The 15,220-nt window shown below is 47.4% G+C and overlaps 1 protein-coding gene across 7 annotated transcripts; it reads left to right on the top strand.

Annotated features, from left to right (window-relative positions):
• The first annotated feature begins 1,558 nt into the window (after positions 1 to 1,558).
• ARHGAP36 (Rho GTPase activating protein 36) lies at positions 1,559 to 14,660 on the top strand. 7 transcript variants are annotated; one of them, XM_005020630.6, is made up of 12 exons: positions 1,559 to 1,699; positions 2,241 to 2,321; positions 4,741 to 4,897; positions 6,621 to 6,683; positions 7,279 to 7,538; positions 7,908 to 8,103; positions 8,608 to 8,663; positions 9,081 to 9,231; positions 9,514 to 9,662; positions 10,547 to 10,717; positions 11,327 to 11,424; positions 12,093 to 14,660. In XM_005020630.6, the coding sequence occupies exons 3-12, from the start codon at positions 4,783 to 4,785 to the stop codon at positions 12,223 to 12,225; spliced, it is 1,392 nt and encodes a 463-aa protein (XP_005020687.1). In that variant the 5' UTR covers positions 1,559 to 1,699; positions 2,241 to 2,321; positions 4,741 to 4,782; the 3' UTR covers positions 12,226 to 14,660. The 7 variants fall into 7 exon arrangements, with proteins under 7 accessions (XP_005020687.1, XP_005020688.1, XP_021128838.1 ...); XM_021273163.4 differs by lacking the exon at positions 1,559 to 1,699 and adding an exon at positions 3,750 to 3,828 and having other exon boundaries at positions 2,129 to 2,321; XM_013100628.5 differs by lacking the exon at positions 1,559 to 1,699 and adding an exon at positions 3,696 to 3,828 and having other exon boundaries at positions 2,129 to 2,321.
• The last annotated feature ends 560 nt before the right edge of the window (positions 14,661 to 15,220 follow it).

Here is a 15,220-nt window from a genome sequence, read left to right as displayed (position 1 = left end):
TTTAGGATTTGTGTAACCTGGGAAGAAGAGTTCATGGCTGTGTGGACTCCTGCTTCTACGTCAGCACTTGAGACCTCCAGTCCTCAGCAACTGCAGATGTGGTTTTCCTATGGGTTCCATTTAGGCAGCTCCTGCTGCTTTCTGCAGTTCTGGTTTTTAAGTCCTTAATTCTTTCTGGGAGTTACTTTCTGTTACTTTTAATTTGGGGTTGAGAGTAGAGCTGGATTAGGTTATTTCTGGTGAACACTTTTGGCAGGGTTGTAGCTACGATGCTACAAAGCATCATATGATGCTACAAAGCATCACAGCTCCAACCACAGGCTGAGATCTGAGCAGTACATCATACCTCCATTGGCAGGAGCCTTTGGAAAAAAAAAAAAGAAGATGCACCCCCTGGGACTGGCACAAAAGTCGTGCATTGTGTTGCATTGCGCTGTATCGGCTGACGTCCTGCACTTAAGGACATTTATATTCTGTGGGATTCTTTTTCCTGTTACCATATCTACACCGAAAGCCTGTGGTGCTGATGGGGCTCTGTGTTTTCCAGCAGCGCAGTGCTTGTGCAGCCAGGTTTGGTGCAGCAGGGCACCAGTGCTCGTACAGACGAGACTCCACAAAGGGGCAAAGAGCAGTCTGAGGGGGTTCTCGTGCAAGGGATGCCCGTTTTGGAGGTAGCTGCAAGCTTGGCTGTGACTCAAAGAGTAACCGCTGCTAGGAGGGAAGCAGTTCAGCTGCTGGCTGCTGGTGCCCTGCCTGCTGTATCACAAGATGCCAAGTCCCCCAGGGCAGCTGGAAATGGCAGAGCCAGGTCCCAGATAAACAGAAGGCATCTAGTTTAAAAAGGAGCCTGAGGATAACCTGGGCATTCCTGGAGAGAGATGCTCTGGAGATACAAGAGCTGGTCTAGCATTGGGTGTGTGATCATGCGTTGACTTGTGAAGTTTCAATTTTAGGTCTTGCCATGCACACTTTGTGGTTTGTTGTAGATAGGTAAGGTTCTCTGGGATCTGTAAGCACCACGTACAACACGTCGTACAAAACGCCAGCTGTGCTGTCAAGCCCCTGAGCTCTGTAATGCCAAAGCCTCGCACAGGATTTTGGTGGCCCCTCAGGTCCTTCATGGGTACGGAGGGCAGCCACGTGCCTGGCTAAGCTGCACTGAGAGACGTGGTCATTTCTAAGAGAAGGTGATGGACCAGGTCAGAGCGTGGAGAGCCAAGATGAAACCCAGCCACTTCACAGACCAGCACCTAAGCAGCAAATTTCCCTTTCAGGTTTAATCTGCCAGAACAGCTACTGCTTTTGTGGCTGTCCTAGTTATTGACAGATAAGGGTAGGGAGAGCATGGGGACAGGGGATTGAGCAACGATCCTCTCTGCCAAGGAATAAACACTGTCAGGCGTGGGAAGTGCTGTTCCTTCCCATCTAACCCTGCCCTCTATCTCAACACGATGTTTCTGGCTCTCATTTCTCTTGGCAGAAAATTCATTTTCTCACCACCCTTCTCCTCCCCTTGACTGCATTTAGATTTTCTTCCCCATCAGTTCTCATCCTCACTGCGTGCAGGGAAGGTTCCCTCACCCTTTGGAAGGGGCTGTGCAGGACACGGTGAAGACGCTGCTTTAAAATTCATCATCTCGAAGGAAAAGAAGCGAGCCCAGGCTGTCACTGGTCATGCTGTGAGAAGAAAACGAGAAAGGTAAATGCAAGTCCTTCCTTCCAGCTGGAAAGAGGGCAACTTTGCTTCTGAAAATGGGGGAGAAAATGCAGCTCTCTGGGACTAGAAGGGGCAGCTGAGCTGAGCTTTTCCCATGAAATTGTTTAAATAAGACCTACTCCTAAAAATAAGCATGGAAAGTCATTGCAGAGAGGAAGTGCAATGTTAGCATTCCCGATGAAAAACTTTTTATTTCTGTTTTAGGATTAATCCAATTCCTTTTATGGCATCCACCTCTGAAGGAGGATTTGTAGTACTCTGGCTTTTCCCCAGCTGTGTATGAGCATTGGGTGTTCCCAATCTAGCTTGCTCCTGTGAGCACAAACATGAAGTAATTGCAAGAAGTAATGCCAGGTGTTTTGGCATTAACCATTAACAACAAGTTTATCTTAAAGCTGGTGATGGTGACGTTCTCTATGGCTATTCTTGGAGGGTGTAGACTAGTGCCAGATAAGCAGAGGGTTTCTATGACTTCCTGCTTTCTCTCTCTTTTCTAATCTGGTTTCCTCCTCCTTTCCTCAAGGCAGCTGCATCCTCAGAGACTGCTCAGGCAGGGCTGTGAATGTGGGCTCTGTCTGGATCTGTGAGCTTCACCTGCAGAAAGGTAATTCCCTTTGGTTTCACTGTCTCAGGGGCTGTCTCTCCGTCTGCAGCATTTGCTGGTAGCAGAGCTCACGTGCTGCCAGGAACCTCCTGGTCAGGCTTCTGCCCATCCCTGACTTCTGCAGGAGCTGCAGATCCTGATGTTGTTTAACAAAGTAAGAATGAAAAAATCCCTTTGCAGGCAAGACATGAATGCCTTCAGGGGCTGTGCTTGACTTCAGATTCCAGCAGGTGAAGTGACTCTCTGGGCTCTTTGCTAATGCATCCCCCAAGCTCCAAAAGCTGTAGAGTGGTCGCTGCTAAATCTGGCTGTATGCAGGGTTAGCTGCAATGCATGTAGCATTGCACAGCTCTTTCGGGGAGATTTACCCTGATCCAGTGTATTAAACAGCTGTGAGCACCTGGGTTGGTGCTCAGGTTTGGAGGGTTTTTAACTTACAGCAGTGTTGAGCAGTACCAGGAAATTTGGCTGTATTACATCTCATTTTTGTCACCAAATCCTAACAGAGGCGTATAGTTTCTGTAATGAACTTCAACATTTTCAAGAATATCTTCGCCTTTAGCTGAATTCCCTTTTTGGTTTGCCCTTCTGGGGAGTTCATAGCAACTTTTTTTTTTTTTTTTTAATTTATATAACTTTCTAAAAATGTTTAAGAACTGGAAACCTGGCCAAAACAAACACTGTGGCTGACAACATTCCTCCCCAGGCACAGAGGATGGAGGTGTGCTGGGGCTAATACAAGAGCCTGTGCAGGCTGCCTGGACCAGCACTTCTGAGCGTTTTCACCCTCATCACTTGCTCTAGATTTCCAGAAACTTTTTTATATTTCTTTAAACACCTCCTTGGGAAAGCTCCTTTGTAGCCTGTACTTTGACTACATCTTTTCTATGTATGTGCTACTAACCCAGGTCATTTCTCCTTTTTACTGCTGCTTTTTGCTCTTTGGACTGTGGCTTGTGTTTGATGGGTGCCAGCAGAGGTGTTGCACGGAGTGCTGACGGATCAGGGAGCAAGGGCAAGCCCCACCACAGCCTCTCTGCAGATAACAGGGAGAGGTGAAGTTGCAGGGAAGGTGGTCAGCATCCACTGCCTGGAGGCTGATGACACGCTGCCTGGCTGGGGACGGGGCATTCAGCAGTCACCTGTGCCCTGAGTGGGGCTGTGAGCTGTCAGCTGTAGCCCATCCACTGCTGAGAGTAAAGACATTGAGGCTTTGACCCTGTGGATTTATGATTCAGAAGAAACAGAGCTCAGTGTTAATAATTAAATTCAGAAATTAAACTATTTATAATGGGGAAAGTAGGCAGAGAAGAACAGTTTATAAATAAAATGGAGCCATAAGTCTTATTTAGTGGGATGTGTGCTAATTTTCAGATTTTAGAGGTTTGTAAACGATACTAAATCGGGAGGCGCTCTTGACTCCTCAAGGGTAAAGAAGCCGGGCAGAGATCTTGACAAATTAAAGGTCTGGGTAATCAACAGCTGTTTAACAAGACAAGATAACAAGGTAAAGTTTAACAAGACAAAATGAGATAAAGGTTATCGATGGGGCAGTCGGCAGGGTCTGTTGGAGGGTTGGGACAAAGCAAGGGGGGGTGCCTGGGGAGCTGGGAAATGCTCAGGTCACCAGGAGGTTTTTATCAGGTGTTAGTTCTGGGAGGGGTGGAAGGGAAGGAAAGTCTGAGTCTGAACAAATCCGGAGCTGATCCCAATGTAGCTGCAAACAAATGCAGCTGAGGGTTGAGTGTGTGAGGACGTGATGAGATGGAAGGAGAGCCCCCTGGCTTCGGGAGTTTGTTTGCTGAGCGAATCTCGGGTGGAGAAAGGGGAAGAGCAGCATGTGAGATAAGGTGTTAGACCAAGCAGGGATAAGTGGTGCTTCTGTTCTCCTCTCATGAGGTTTTGTCAAGCTTTGGAATTGTTATTTGTTCTGGTTTTGGTAAGGAGATGGCCAGACATGTCTATCCTGACTTTGCTCACGTGGAGCATGGTTCAGGTGCTGACACCAGCCAGGAAACGTTCCCCTGGTGAAGAGCTGCAAATTTACAGCATCAGGACTGTGGCTCCTACTCTGGCTCACTAGGATGTGCCCTGCCTTGTGTACATGAGCCTGATAGCACTGGGCTTCATGTGAAAACACCCAGAACCAGCCAGAAAACTCTCTGCTAAGCAGTGAGATGCCTCAGGCAGCCTGCTGGGTCTCAAGAGCAAGGACTGAGATCCCTGATGCCTCCAAAGGCCTTTGCTTGGAAGGGCAATGAGCCAGTGTGTCCAGGGCACTGAGAGATCAGCAGGCTCTTTGGAGGGGTGAAAGAGGGGCGAGTGTCCTTTGCACTTGGAAAGACACGGTGGGACATTTTCAGCAGGTGTGTCTGCAACGTGCTCCTGAGTCTTTTACTTTTACATGTATGTTTTTCAGAGGACCTTTCTCTCAGCTCTTCTGCCAAGCTAAAGCACTGAAATGCAGCCTGTGTCCCTACACAGCCTTTCGGAGTTGGAAAGAGCCAGTCTGCAGGAGCTAGCCCTCTACCAGCTGCAGGAGAAGCTGCTCGTTGGAGATCTCAGCTTGGCTAAAGGTAGGGGATGGGAGAGGACGGCTTTTGCCAGGGGAGGAACAAGATCTGAGCCATTATTGTTATTCATCCTCACTCCTGCACTTCATAACGTGGGATCATGTTTATGGAATGACATTGTGACACTTAAGAGTTTTGTTCCATGTAATTTTTTGTTCCCTGTTTTGGTATGGGCCTTGAAGGCCTAATGAGCCTTCTAAGGGAGGTTTGTGTGGCTATAGGAGTGTGAGAATATGACCTTGTCTGTTGTTTGCCTCTGGTTCTCCTAATCCAAAACAGATGCGACGTGATTCAGCAAGGTCTTCCAGCAGGGCCCTCTTAATTCCGTTGGGATGGGACAAGCTTTGCTTTGTGCATCAACGTTCAGCACAAGGTTCTGACGCTGGGATGGGGCTTATGCAAGGCTAGAGGACATGCTACTGAAATTAATGCTGAGATAAATATAGAGGTTCCCCAGGGACTGTGCTCCTCTACCCTAGCCTATGAAGAAATACAGGCACTATCTGTGTTCCCAACCGCTCTGATGTCTTCACATCTAACGAAACAAGTGCAATGAGATGGGGATCAGTAGACTCCTTCCCAAACCGTACTCATTACTTAACAGTGGCCAGACCAGCTCCAATGCACTACACTGTATTTTGGCACCCCAGTAGGGCAGAAAATACAACTTCTGTAGTTTACCAGCTGTACGGTCACCTGCTACCAGCAGAGTGGTTGCAGGAGGAGCCTGGGGGTTCTCCAGCCCCACTAGAGCACCAGCACCAGCCAGGTGCTCTTAGACATTAGAGCAAACAGCCACTTCCAGGATTACCCTTTTGAACTGCAAAGGAAACGTGATGGGCACTACAATCTCTTTTTGGCCAATGCTGCAAGAATAAGTATGTGGCTCAAGCAAGAGGTGAACAAGAAAGATGAAATCTCTGCAGGAGGTACATCTCTCAGGGAAAAGAGGTCATCCTTGTCTTCCAGGTTTGAAGTGGGCTTTGTGTGTTACTCTCTCACAGAGGCACCAGCTCATGCCTTCTGGACAGGGGGAGCTTGGTGGTTTCTTTACTAGCTGCTGCCTCGTGGTTTGTTTCCATTGGGAACATCTGGAAAGCTTTAGGAATGGAGTTACTGTGATGGTGTTTAAGCAGTGGAGTTTTGCTGACATTTTTCTTCCTTATCTTGGTACTGTTTTTGGCTCTGGATTGTTCTTCATCTTCTTGCTATCTAGTCATTTGAATGAAACAACACATGTGGTGCAGTACAATGGTTAACGTAGGCTATTCTTTATACAAATACTGTTCATACCAACATAGCTCTCTTCTAAATCTTACAAAATAACCCAAACATTTATATAAGCTGTGTCTAGGAAGAGAATTCTTAAGGAATACAGAGCACGAGCCAAGGCAGGATGATGGCTTGATTTAGTATAGTTATTGGATGAGTTTTCAGTTCATAGTTACAATAAAAAATGATGACTGATGCTCCTGAATGTATAAATTGGAGCATATTTGAATATGGAGCTTGACTGTCTAGGGTCAGGATGGGATTTCTGGGTGGCATGTGTTTCATCTAACAAGTGTGGCACTGCTTTGTCAGCTTCTCAGCATTCACTCACCCAAGGGAGGTGCCTGTGGCCGCGCTCAATCGATGAGGGCGCAGAAAGGAAAATGGCTTTAAGGTGAGACTGTTCTAAAGCAGCCTAACGAAGCATAGTCTTTGCTTTCTCTTGTCCCCATAGTTGGACCTAAAGGCAGTAAATCTATCCGCCAGAAACTGGAGAGCTTTTCAAAGGAGAAGAAAGGTGAGCAGCCTTCCTTTTACCCAGGTTTTGGTCATCATCTCAAACAGAATTTGTGATTTTTTTTTTTTTTTGATGGGGCTGAGATGGGAAGTGTTCAAAGTCAGCAAAATGTTTTGTCCCAAACCAACGTCGTTTTGTTGTTGTTTCAGTGTGGTGTGTAATCAGAATTACACAAACATGAGAGCACGTCGAAGAGTGCATATGAGTTTGTGTGTGAACGTGCATATGTAAAGATGTTCACTTGCCTACCTGCATATTTTACCCCTAGTCTTGCTGGTTTGAGTTTTGGTTTCTTTTCTGGTCTCTTGAAGGATATCAGCTGGAAAGTGGGGAAAACAGAAATGTAGAGTGCAGTCAGCTGGGAACAAGCACTTACCAATTTTTTTTTTTTTTCCACACAAGTAGAAAGTCTACTCAAGGCAATTTTTAAGTCTGACATTTTATATCTGTTATTCTCTTCTGAAGGCTAATTACTTTATCCAGATAATCACATATATCCTTGGCAGCTGGCCTGTGCTGCACTTGCTCCCTCTTGTTTTTTCACTGATAGCAATACTTCTCAATTCCTTCCATGTTTGTTTTTTTTTTTTCCTAGACTATTCTCCTCAGACCTTTGGGATCCCACTTTTCCAAGTCATTGCCAATGATCGTGCGTACAAGCAACTGCAAGAAACTGTGAAGAGTAGCCGCCGGCTGTGCTTGGAGGTGGAAGCAACGGTGACAAACTTTCGGGCACAGATGCAGAAGAGGTCCCAGCTGGGCAGGAGCTGCTGGATGGTACCTTGTGAGATCTTCCCTGAAGAGCCTCTTTCCCCAGCTTTTCCTGACCATAGCTCTTCCTGGAGTCAGAGAAGGGTACGACTGCAAAAATGGACTAAGTTCTCTGGCAGACATGTCATGATAGTTTTATAGGCTGGGGGAAGCCCTTGCTTCAGCAACAAATCTGGTTTTCCAGGGTCTTTTCTTAATGAATGTGTGTTACTCATGCTGTGTCCCTGTCTGCCCTCAGAGAAATGAGGTGGGCACAGTTCACACACTCAGGGGCCACTTCCACCCAGGAGATGGACTGTGAGGGGTGGGCCAGTCTCTACTGGCTCATCTTGTATGGAGGCAGAAAGCTGAGGAAAACCAAAGTTACCAGAAGGACATGGCCAAATTCCTATCATGACAGATAAGAAACGGGCTTCTTGGCTTTAGACATTTATGACCTCTCCTCCATCTCAGGGGGCAATGTCCGTGGACTCCATCACTGACCTGAGTGACAACAGTTCCAAGCTGCTGGAGGCACTGCAGTTGTCACACCCCCACGAGCTGGATCCACGGAGAAGCCTGGGCAAGAAAAAGATGCTAAGCCTCAACCCCATCACCTGGCAGGTCCCGCGGATTGTGGACAGATGTTGCAAACATATTGAAACATACGGTAAATACAGATTTCTCTCCGGTCGGGTGGTCTGTCCCAGAGCAGGTTGGTAAAAACCCATTGCAAGTGCTGGGCAAGGGCAGTTTGGCCTGGAAGTTCCCAGCTACAGGAGACGGCTGATTTCTGGGGCAGGGTACCCTGCTGAACAGTCACCCAGGTAGAGTCCTCCAGGCTGAAGGCAGCCATTGGATTGAGAGGTGAATGTCACCTATGTGTATTGGTGACCCTTTCCTGGTGTGCTGGCCTTAGCTTCCCCTGCAAATCCATTTCAAATCTCAGAGTGACTGTAAAAGTGGTTTTTACTCCCTGATCCACAGACAATCAAATCTTAGGGCTCCAAAACCTTTCTTCTTATCCCCTCTGCCAGAAATGGGGAAGGACACACTGCCTCGTGCAGGTGAAGAGAGCTGTGTCTGTGATATTTACATGTTGAGGTGCTCTAAGGACGGGTTGGGGCAGCAGGGAGCTGTGAGAATGCAGAGCACTAACCCGCCTGTCCCGCAGGTCTCCAGACAGTGGGCATCTTCCGAGTTGGGAGCTCCAAGAAAAGAGTTCAGCAGGTAAAGTGAGACACTTACTGCATCCTCGTATTGTTAATATCATATCCAAGGGACAAATACCCATATGGGAGGTGAATGAATAAAGCAGGCGTTGGCATGCAGAGTTCTAAAATATCACAGGCCATGCTGGAGCAGAATATCTGTAAACTGCTGGGTCCTTTTTTGCAGCCATGGAAAGCAGGCTTCATCTCTCCAAGCTGCCTTTAGCATAGGAGCCTCCTTCCCCTGGTGGCACTTCAGAGCTCCCTCTGGGTTCTCTTCACCAGCCAAGGCGCTCCCTCTGGTCAGTAGCAAGCTTTTGGGCTCTGGCATGCTTTCTTGCAGTAGCTCTGCAGAGGGAGAAGTTCTTGACAGCATTACTCATCTAAAAAGGAAGAACTGGCTGTTGCTTTTATTCTTCTAATTTCTATCTTTAAGCTGAGGGAAGAGTTTGACCACGGACTGGATGTTTTCTTGGATGAACATCAAAGCGTTCATGATGTGGCTGCTCTGCTCAAAGAGTTTCTTCGGGACATGTCAGACTCATTGATTCCCAGAGAGCTCTATGCAGCCTTCCTCAGCACAGCCTGTAAGTACCCACATCAGGACAGTGACTCAACTGAAGTGCATCTTCAGTAATATATGCAGCAACGTACAGGAGGAGCTGGAAGCTATTGTGCAGCAGGCAAACCATACCTGAGTTGCCATCACTGAAATGTGGTAGGACCATTCCCAGCACTGGAGTGCTGCAATGGACACCAGTCTGGCTCCCTCCAGGGCTTGTTACTGAGGATTTAAACTAGGGCTGTCCAGATATAGCAGGCTGGAAACTGCACTACACATTTCTAACAATGGGTTTCTCTCTTCCTAGCCATGGAAGTCCCGGCACAGCTGGCTGTGCTCCAGCTGCTGCTCTTTGTGCTGCCCCCCTGCCACAGCGACACGCTGCACCGCCTTCTGCGGTTCCTCAGCAAGGTGGCCCAGCATGCCAAGAGCTCCTGGGGCCCCGATGGCCAGGAGGTAAGGTTGGCCCACAAGGATCAACTGCATGAAAAAGGGATTGTTCAAACGTTGTTGCTTAAAACCCAGCAGAGTTTCTTGCAAGCCTTGGTTATTCCTTTGACACCTTGGGTTCACGATGGCTCTCTCCTGTGACTGCTGTTAAGTCAGCTGAATGCTGAGGATTTTTTTCAGTTTTTAGCCAATGTTGTAATTAGATCAATTAAAGGTGACAGTTCAGGCTGCCCTCTGTTGTACAGCTAGCTAGGGACCAGGTTTTGCTCTTAAAGAAACTGGGGCAGGCAACATTTAAAGAAGAGGAGGAAGAAAAAGAAGGCTTATAAAACCAATTGTCAATAAATTTCCTTTTCTGTGGTGAGTCTGGGTTGCTCTCAGTCCAGTTAAGTGATTTTCTGGATTTCATTAACTCCAGAGAGACTTGGCTGCACACCTGTAGGCAGCACAAGGGACCTCTTTAGTATTCTACTTCCAACTTTCATGAAGAACTCACCATCATGCATTGAGGCTGATTTTGGTTTCTCTGGACAATTTGAGCTCTCAGTCTCTCCATGATGGAAAAAGACTGTTTTTTCCCCCCTCCACTTCCTTCCCCCCCGTATTGTAAGACAATGTAGAAGTATCAGCTGTTATCTTCTAGCACAGGTTGTGAAAGTGAGTTAGAGGGAGATGGAGGCTCTGATGCAAAGAAGGGGTGAACACGTACTCCAGCACCACATACCCTTCAAGCTGGCCCTGCATTCAAGGAGGACCAAACTGGACCTAGCTCAGCACTCTGTCCTCACTCAATAGCTCGTGTTCCTGTCCTAGGGTGGGTGAGGCTATCCTGGGACATCTTGTGCCAGTGCATACATAATCTATAACTTCTCTTTGTGCTTGCTTGCTAGATTCCTGGGAATAAAATGACAGTTTCAAACTTGGCCACAGTCTTTGGTCCCAACATACTGCAGAAAGAGAAGCCTGGAGAAAAAGATTCTGGTGCCAAGGACTTTGAAGACAGCACTGCCATCATACTGGTGGTTCAGAGGTTGATTGAACATTACCAGACCCTGTTCATGGTAGGTGAGGCTTTCCCAGGACAGCTTTTCTTTCCATCTGAACTGTTTCTTAATAGTAGCAAGGATGTATTCACAGCCCCATTTAACAGCAGGTAACTTGAGTCAGCTTGTGTAAATGTGATTCATTGTCCATGACACATGTGAGTATTAATTTGGGATGGATCCCCCACCAGGGGAATAATTATCTCCTTATCAGAATTGGCCCTGCTGTACCTTGACCTGTGCCCAGGCTCCATCCTCTCTCCACCCTCCTGCTAGATTAGTGGGTGGGTTTAGTGGGTGACATTGGTGGTAGGGGGATGGTTGGACCAGGTGATCTTGGAGACCTTTTCCAGCCTTAATGATTTTATTATTCTAATCCTCCCTTTCCTTGAGCCAGGCTCTCTTTGGTTGCATATTTATGGCCTAATCTTCTGTGACTAACCTCCAACCATTCATCACATCTCCCTCTCTGTGAAATTCCACTTCAGTCTTACTTCTACAGGTCTGTGAGCAAGTACTGACCCAGCGTCCTTCTGGCTCTGCAGCACAGGGCCCTGGCTGTCTGCTTTTTTTGCCTTCAGAGAGGAGGAGGTGCCATGAGCAGGTGTGTTTGTGTATCCCTCCCAGGTCTCTCCAGAAATGCAGCATGACATCTTAAGAAGACTGTTTCAGACAGACCCTGATGTCATTGACTACCTCTTGCGCAGGAAATTCAATACTGTGCTGTAAGTCATGCTCGAGGCACAGCTGGGGGGCACCTCGCTGCACTGTACAGCAACACTCGATGCACTGCTGGCAAGTCAAACACGAGTCCTGCTGACCTTTTGGGCACTCCCCTCACTACCCATCTTTCCTGTTCCCTCCATCCCTTTTGGTCATAAGCTACCCATCCAAAATCCTTCATTTTCTGTGTTAATGCCTTCTACCAGCTGGAACATCACGGCTTTTCTCTGTCCCTTGAATCTCCCTATTCTTTTTTTCTCCCTCGTCTGTGTCACACTCTCAGAATTCCTCCACTGCACACTTTGTTGTGTGTGTATCTACACAGCTCTTGTCCTGCTGCCCTCCCAGTCCCCCCATTCCTTCAGGCTCTTAGGATCACACGCTGATGACTGCTCCACTTTTAGCTCCATCACCAGCCTCCTGCAAATTTTCTTCACTCTTGGTGTTGTCTGCATTTCTGTTCATCTTTTTTTTGCCTCTCTTTCATCTGTGTGAATAGGCATGTGCATGTATCTGTGTATGTCTGCCAGCTATGTCTGTAATCTATTTCTTGGCTGCAGGATAGGATAGTCCCATAGAGACTTGGGGTCACTGTTGGCAGTCCTGTGGAAGGGGAGTTTGGAATAGAAGCACTTTGAAAATACTATTTACTTTTTTCTTCGTTTCTTAGGAGCACAGAAACTGAGGATTTGACAGAGGAGCATGCTCCAACCCCACTGTCTGGTCAGGCCCTGGAAAGCAACTCTTTCTCATCAGAATTTTACAGCAATATCTCATTCCTAAACCTGGATATTGACATCTAGCAAGCCTGGGCCAGCCCCTCTGCACTGCCTTCCATGGACAAAACTGTGCAACATTTCTACCACAAAAATAAGTTGTCTATATCTTTGGAGGAGTGGAGAGATGAAGGGTGTATAAATACTTGTGGGAACATCTCTGCTAACAGTAGGCATGCCGAAATGTTCTGGTGTAGGCAGACCTGCAGCAGGAGAGGTTTGCTTGTTGCCAGCAGGAAGGGTTTCCTGATGTGGGTTTATTGCTAGATGGCAGCAAAGAAACCTGCGTGCTTGTGCCTTGTGAGCAAGCCAAAGAGCGACTGGCACGTCCTGTAGCCTCCTTGTACACCTGAAGCAGTGCCTTCAGCACAGCACTGCCTCTGTGGTCTGCTGCTTCACAGGAGTTTGTCCCCAGAGCTGTGCACGACTCGCAGCTCAGGGTCTGGCTGGCAGTGGGACTGTCTGGGGAAGACAGCCTCTCCCCCTCTGAATAACCACCAAAGCACTGGGACAGCAAACTGGAGCAGGCTGAGGAGCAGCTGGCAGAGGTCTCCAACAGCTCCGTGCCATGCTCAGCAGATGGGACCTCCAGTCGCCTGCTGGGATGGGTGCTGTGCAGACCGGGCCAACACGGCCTGAGACACAAGTGGATGGGGATTGCCAGCAGGGCAGGAAGGAGAGAAAAATGCAGTTCAACCTCATGCAATTTGTGTTTTGATATCCCATTTGTCGTGTGTTATCCTGTCACTGCCTCCCCCCCTCTCTTTTTTGGATTCAGGTTTCCAACTGCTCATTTTATAGACATAAAACACTTATTGACCACAAAATATATAGCTAATGTAGTATGTAAGAGGGAACAATATACTCTGAAGATTATGAGCTGCTTCTTCCTTGAGTTAATATTGAGGAAGAAGACTGTCTAATGGATTGTAGAGACTCTGGTGGATTTTTTTCCATGATCTTTGTCTAAGAAATGTCTGGTTTGGTTTGTTCTATATCTATAAAGTTTTGTGTTCAGCTGACTTTGGGAGCCAGGGAAAGTCTTCTGCTATCACCCAGCCTCTCAGACTAGGGACAATTTTACTACCACAGTTAAGTTATACTGCTGTTCTGTTTGGACACAGGCACCCTCAGGGCAATGCCATGGTGTGTTGGAGGTGTGAGTCCTCCCAGCAGTCATGGGCATTGGGAGCTGAGAGGGTTTGTGCTTTCCTCTAGCTGGTGTTAGATCAGGGTTTGGGTGAGGCTCTGTGGCCTCCTGAGTGGGATTCCCAGGAGTCCTGCTCCATTTGGACAGCTGGGAAAAAAGCCTGATCATCATCTGGGATGTGGTCACATCTGAAAAATGGTTGCACCACCGATGCTTTTCTACACGGGAACGATTGTGGGGCTGACAAGCCAGGGAAGGGGGTGTGAGCAGGGAGCCCACAGCTCAGCTCATGTGCCCTACACTTGCCATTGAGGGGTTATGGCTTTGGCCACCCTTTGTAGCATCAAGTGGCTTGTTTAAAAAAAAATAAAAATGCGTGAGCCTTCTTTGCCATCAGTCAGGGAGAGATATTACCCTGTAGCCTCAGTTGCATCTGTCCAGGGGATAGTGCACTGCTCAGGGTTGAACTCTTGTTTTGAAAAGGTCCCTTCCCTGCACATGGGTACAATCAGTATGGGTGGAGACAGTACCTGGAGAATGGCAAGCTGGAAAGAGAAGAGTGTGCTGAGAGATAGCTGGTGAAAGCCTCCACAAAACTGATAAACTTCGGAGATTAGCAGTGCTGTTGAATCTGCAAAAAACAGATAAACCCAGGACACCATGACTCTGCTGAACGCTTCTGGGGCTACTAAGCACACTCGGATATAAGCTGTGTGAGCAAAACCATGTCCAAGGAGGCAGCAGCTGCTCTGTGCAGACAGTCTGAGCAATTATAGTGGATAACATGCATTCTACCGTGTTTTCTTGAAGACACAAGCAAAACACCAAAACATCCCATGCGCTTTTGGGAAACACGCTCTGCAGAGCCACACCAAGTGTGAGAAAGGAGAGATGTGCAGATTGCAGATGGTTTGACCAACAGGTCTACACTAGACTGTAGTGTCAAGCTACCTACCTGCAGAGCCCCCTTGGAAGCCACACAGGGATTTAAAGGTGACCAAAAGGTTTGTGGTCACCACTGTGCCTTACAGTAGACAGCCTAGAAGAGGATTAAGTCAGCCCTATAAAGGCTTCCTAGCAGACAGGCTGGCTGCCCTCAAATTTAATTTAAATGTGCACACACAAGCTCACTGTTGTATTTCTCATGCTGATTCCCTTGGGCCATGGGAAAAAGTGCAGGGCATTGCAGAGCCCTTTTCAGAAAAGCCACTACAAAGAACATTGAATTACTGTTCAAGTTTATGATAACCTGAAGGTGACAGGTACTCTGAAATGCTGTTTGCTTTGCAAGAAAATTGCTTTTCAAGTTTGCTTTTCCAAACACTGCAACAGTGGTGTCTTTTGCAGTCACCTCAGGGAAATCCACCTTTCAAAGCTGGAGTTTTTTATTACAGAAAATGTAAAAAACACTGTGCAAGGACTTTCCACCACGTCACAAGACAGAACTGCTTAGTGCAGGATGAACATCGGGATATCGCTGAAACCTCCGCTTGAGGGCAGTGCAGCACCTGCATACATACTGCTCTCTGTACGTGAATTGCTGTGAATTGGTTTGAAATGTTCTGCACCACCCTGCACTGAGAAGAATTAGACACTGACAAATGCTGCTGACATCATCGATTTATTGGTATGGCTATCCAAAACGATAAAAAAAAAATAATACTAAAGATACCGCCCATCTGCAACAATAAACTAGACTCTACCCCTCTGTAATGCCTCATCTGTTAGAGCCACCATCTGCCTCTTATAGCTGCTGGAACCCAGGCAGGTGGACAGTTTTAGTTGAAATTGAATCACAGTGACAGAGTTGTATCCATATCCACAAACCAGCAGCAAGGGGCAGCGAATGCCTTCCTCTGCTCTGCAGTGTAC

This window comes from Anas platyrhynchos, chromosome 10, assembly GCF_047663525.1.
Source record: "Anas platyrhynchos isolate ZD024472 breed Pekin duck chromosome 10, IASCAAS_PekinDuck_T2T, whole genome shotgun sequence".
NCBI classification, from domain to species: Eukaryota; Metazoa; Chordata; class Aves; order Anseriformes; family Anatidae; genus Anas; species Anas platyrhynchos.
This window is presented reverse-complemented; position numbering and strand designations above follow the sequence as displayed.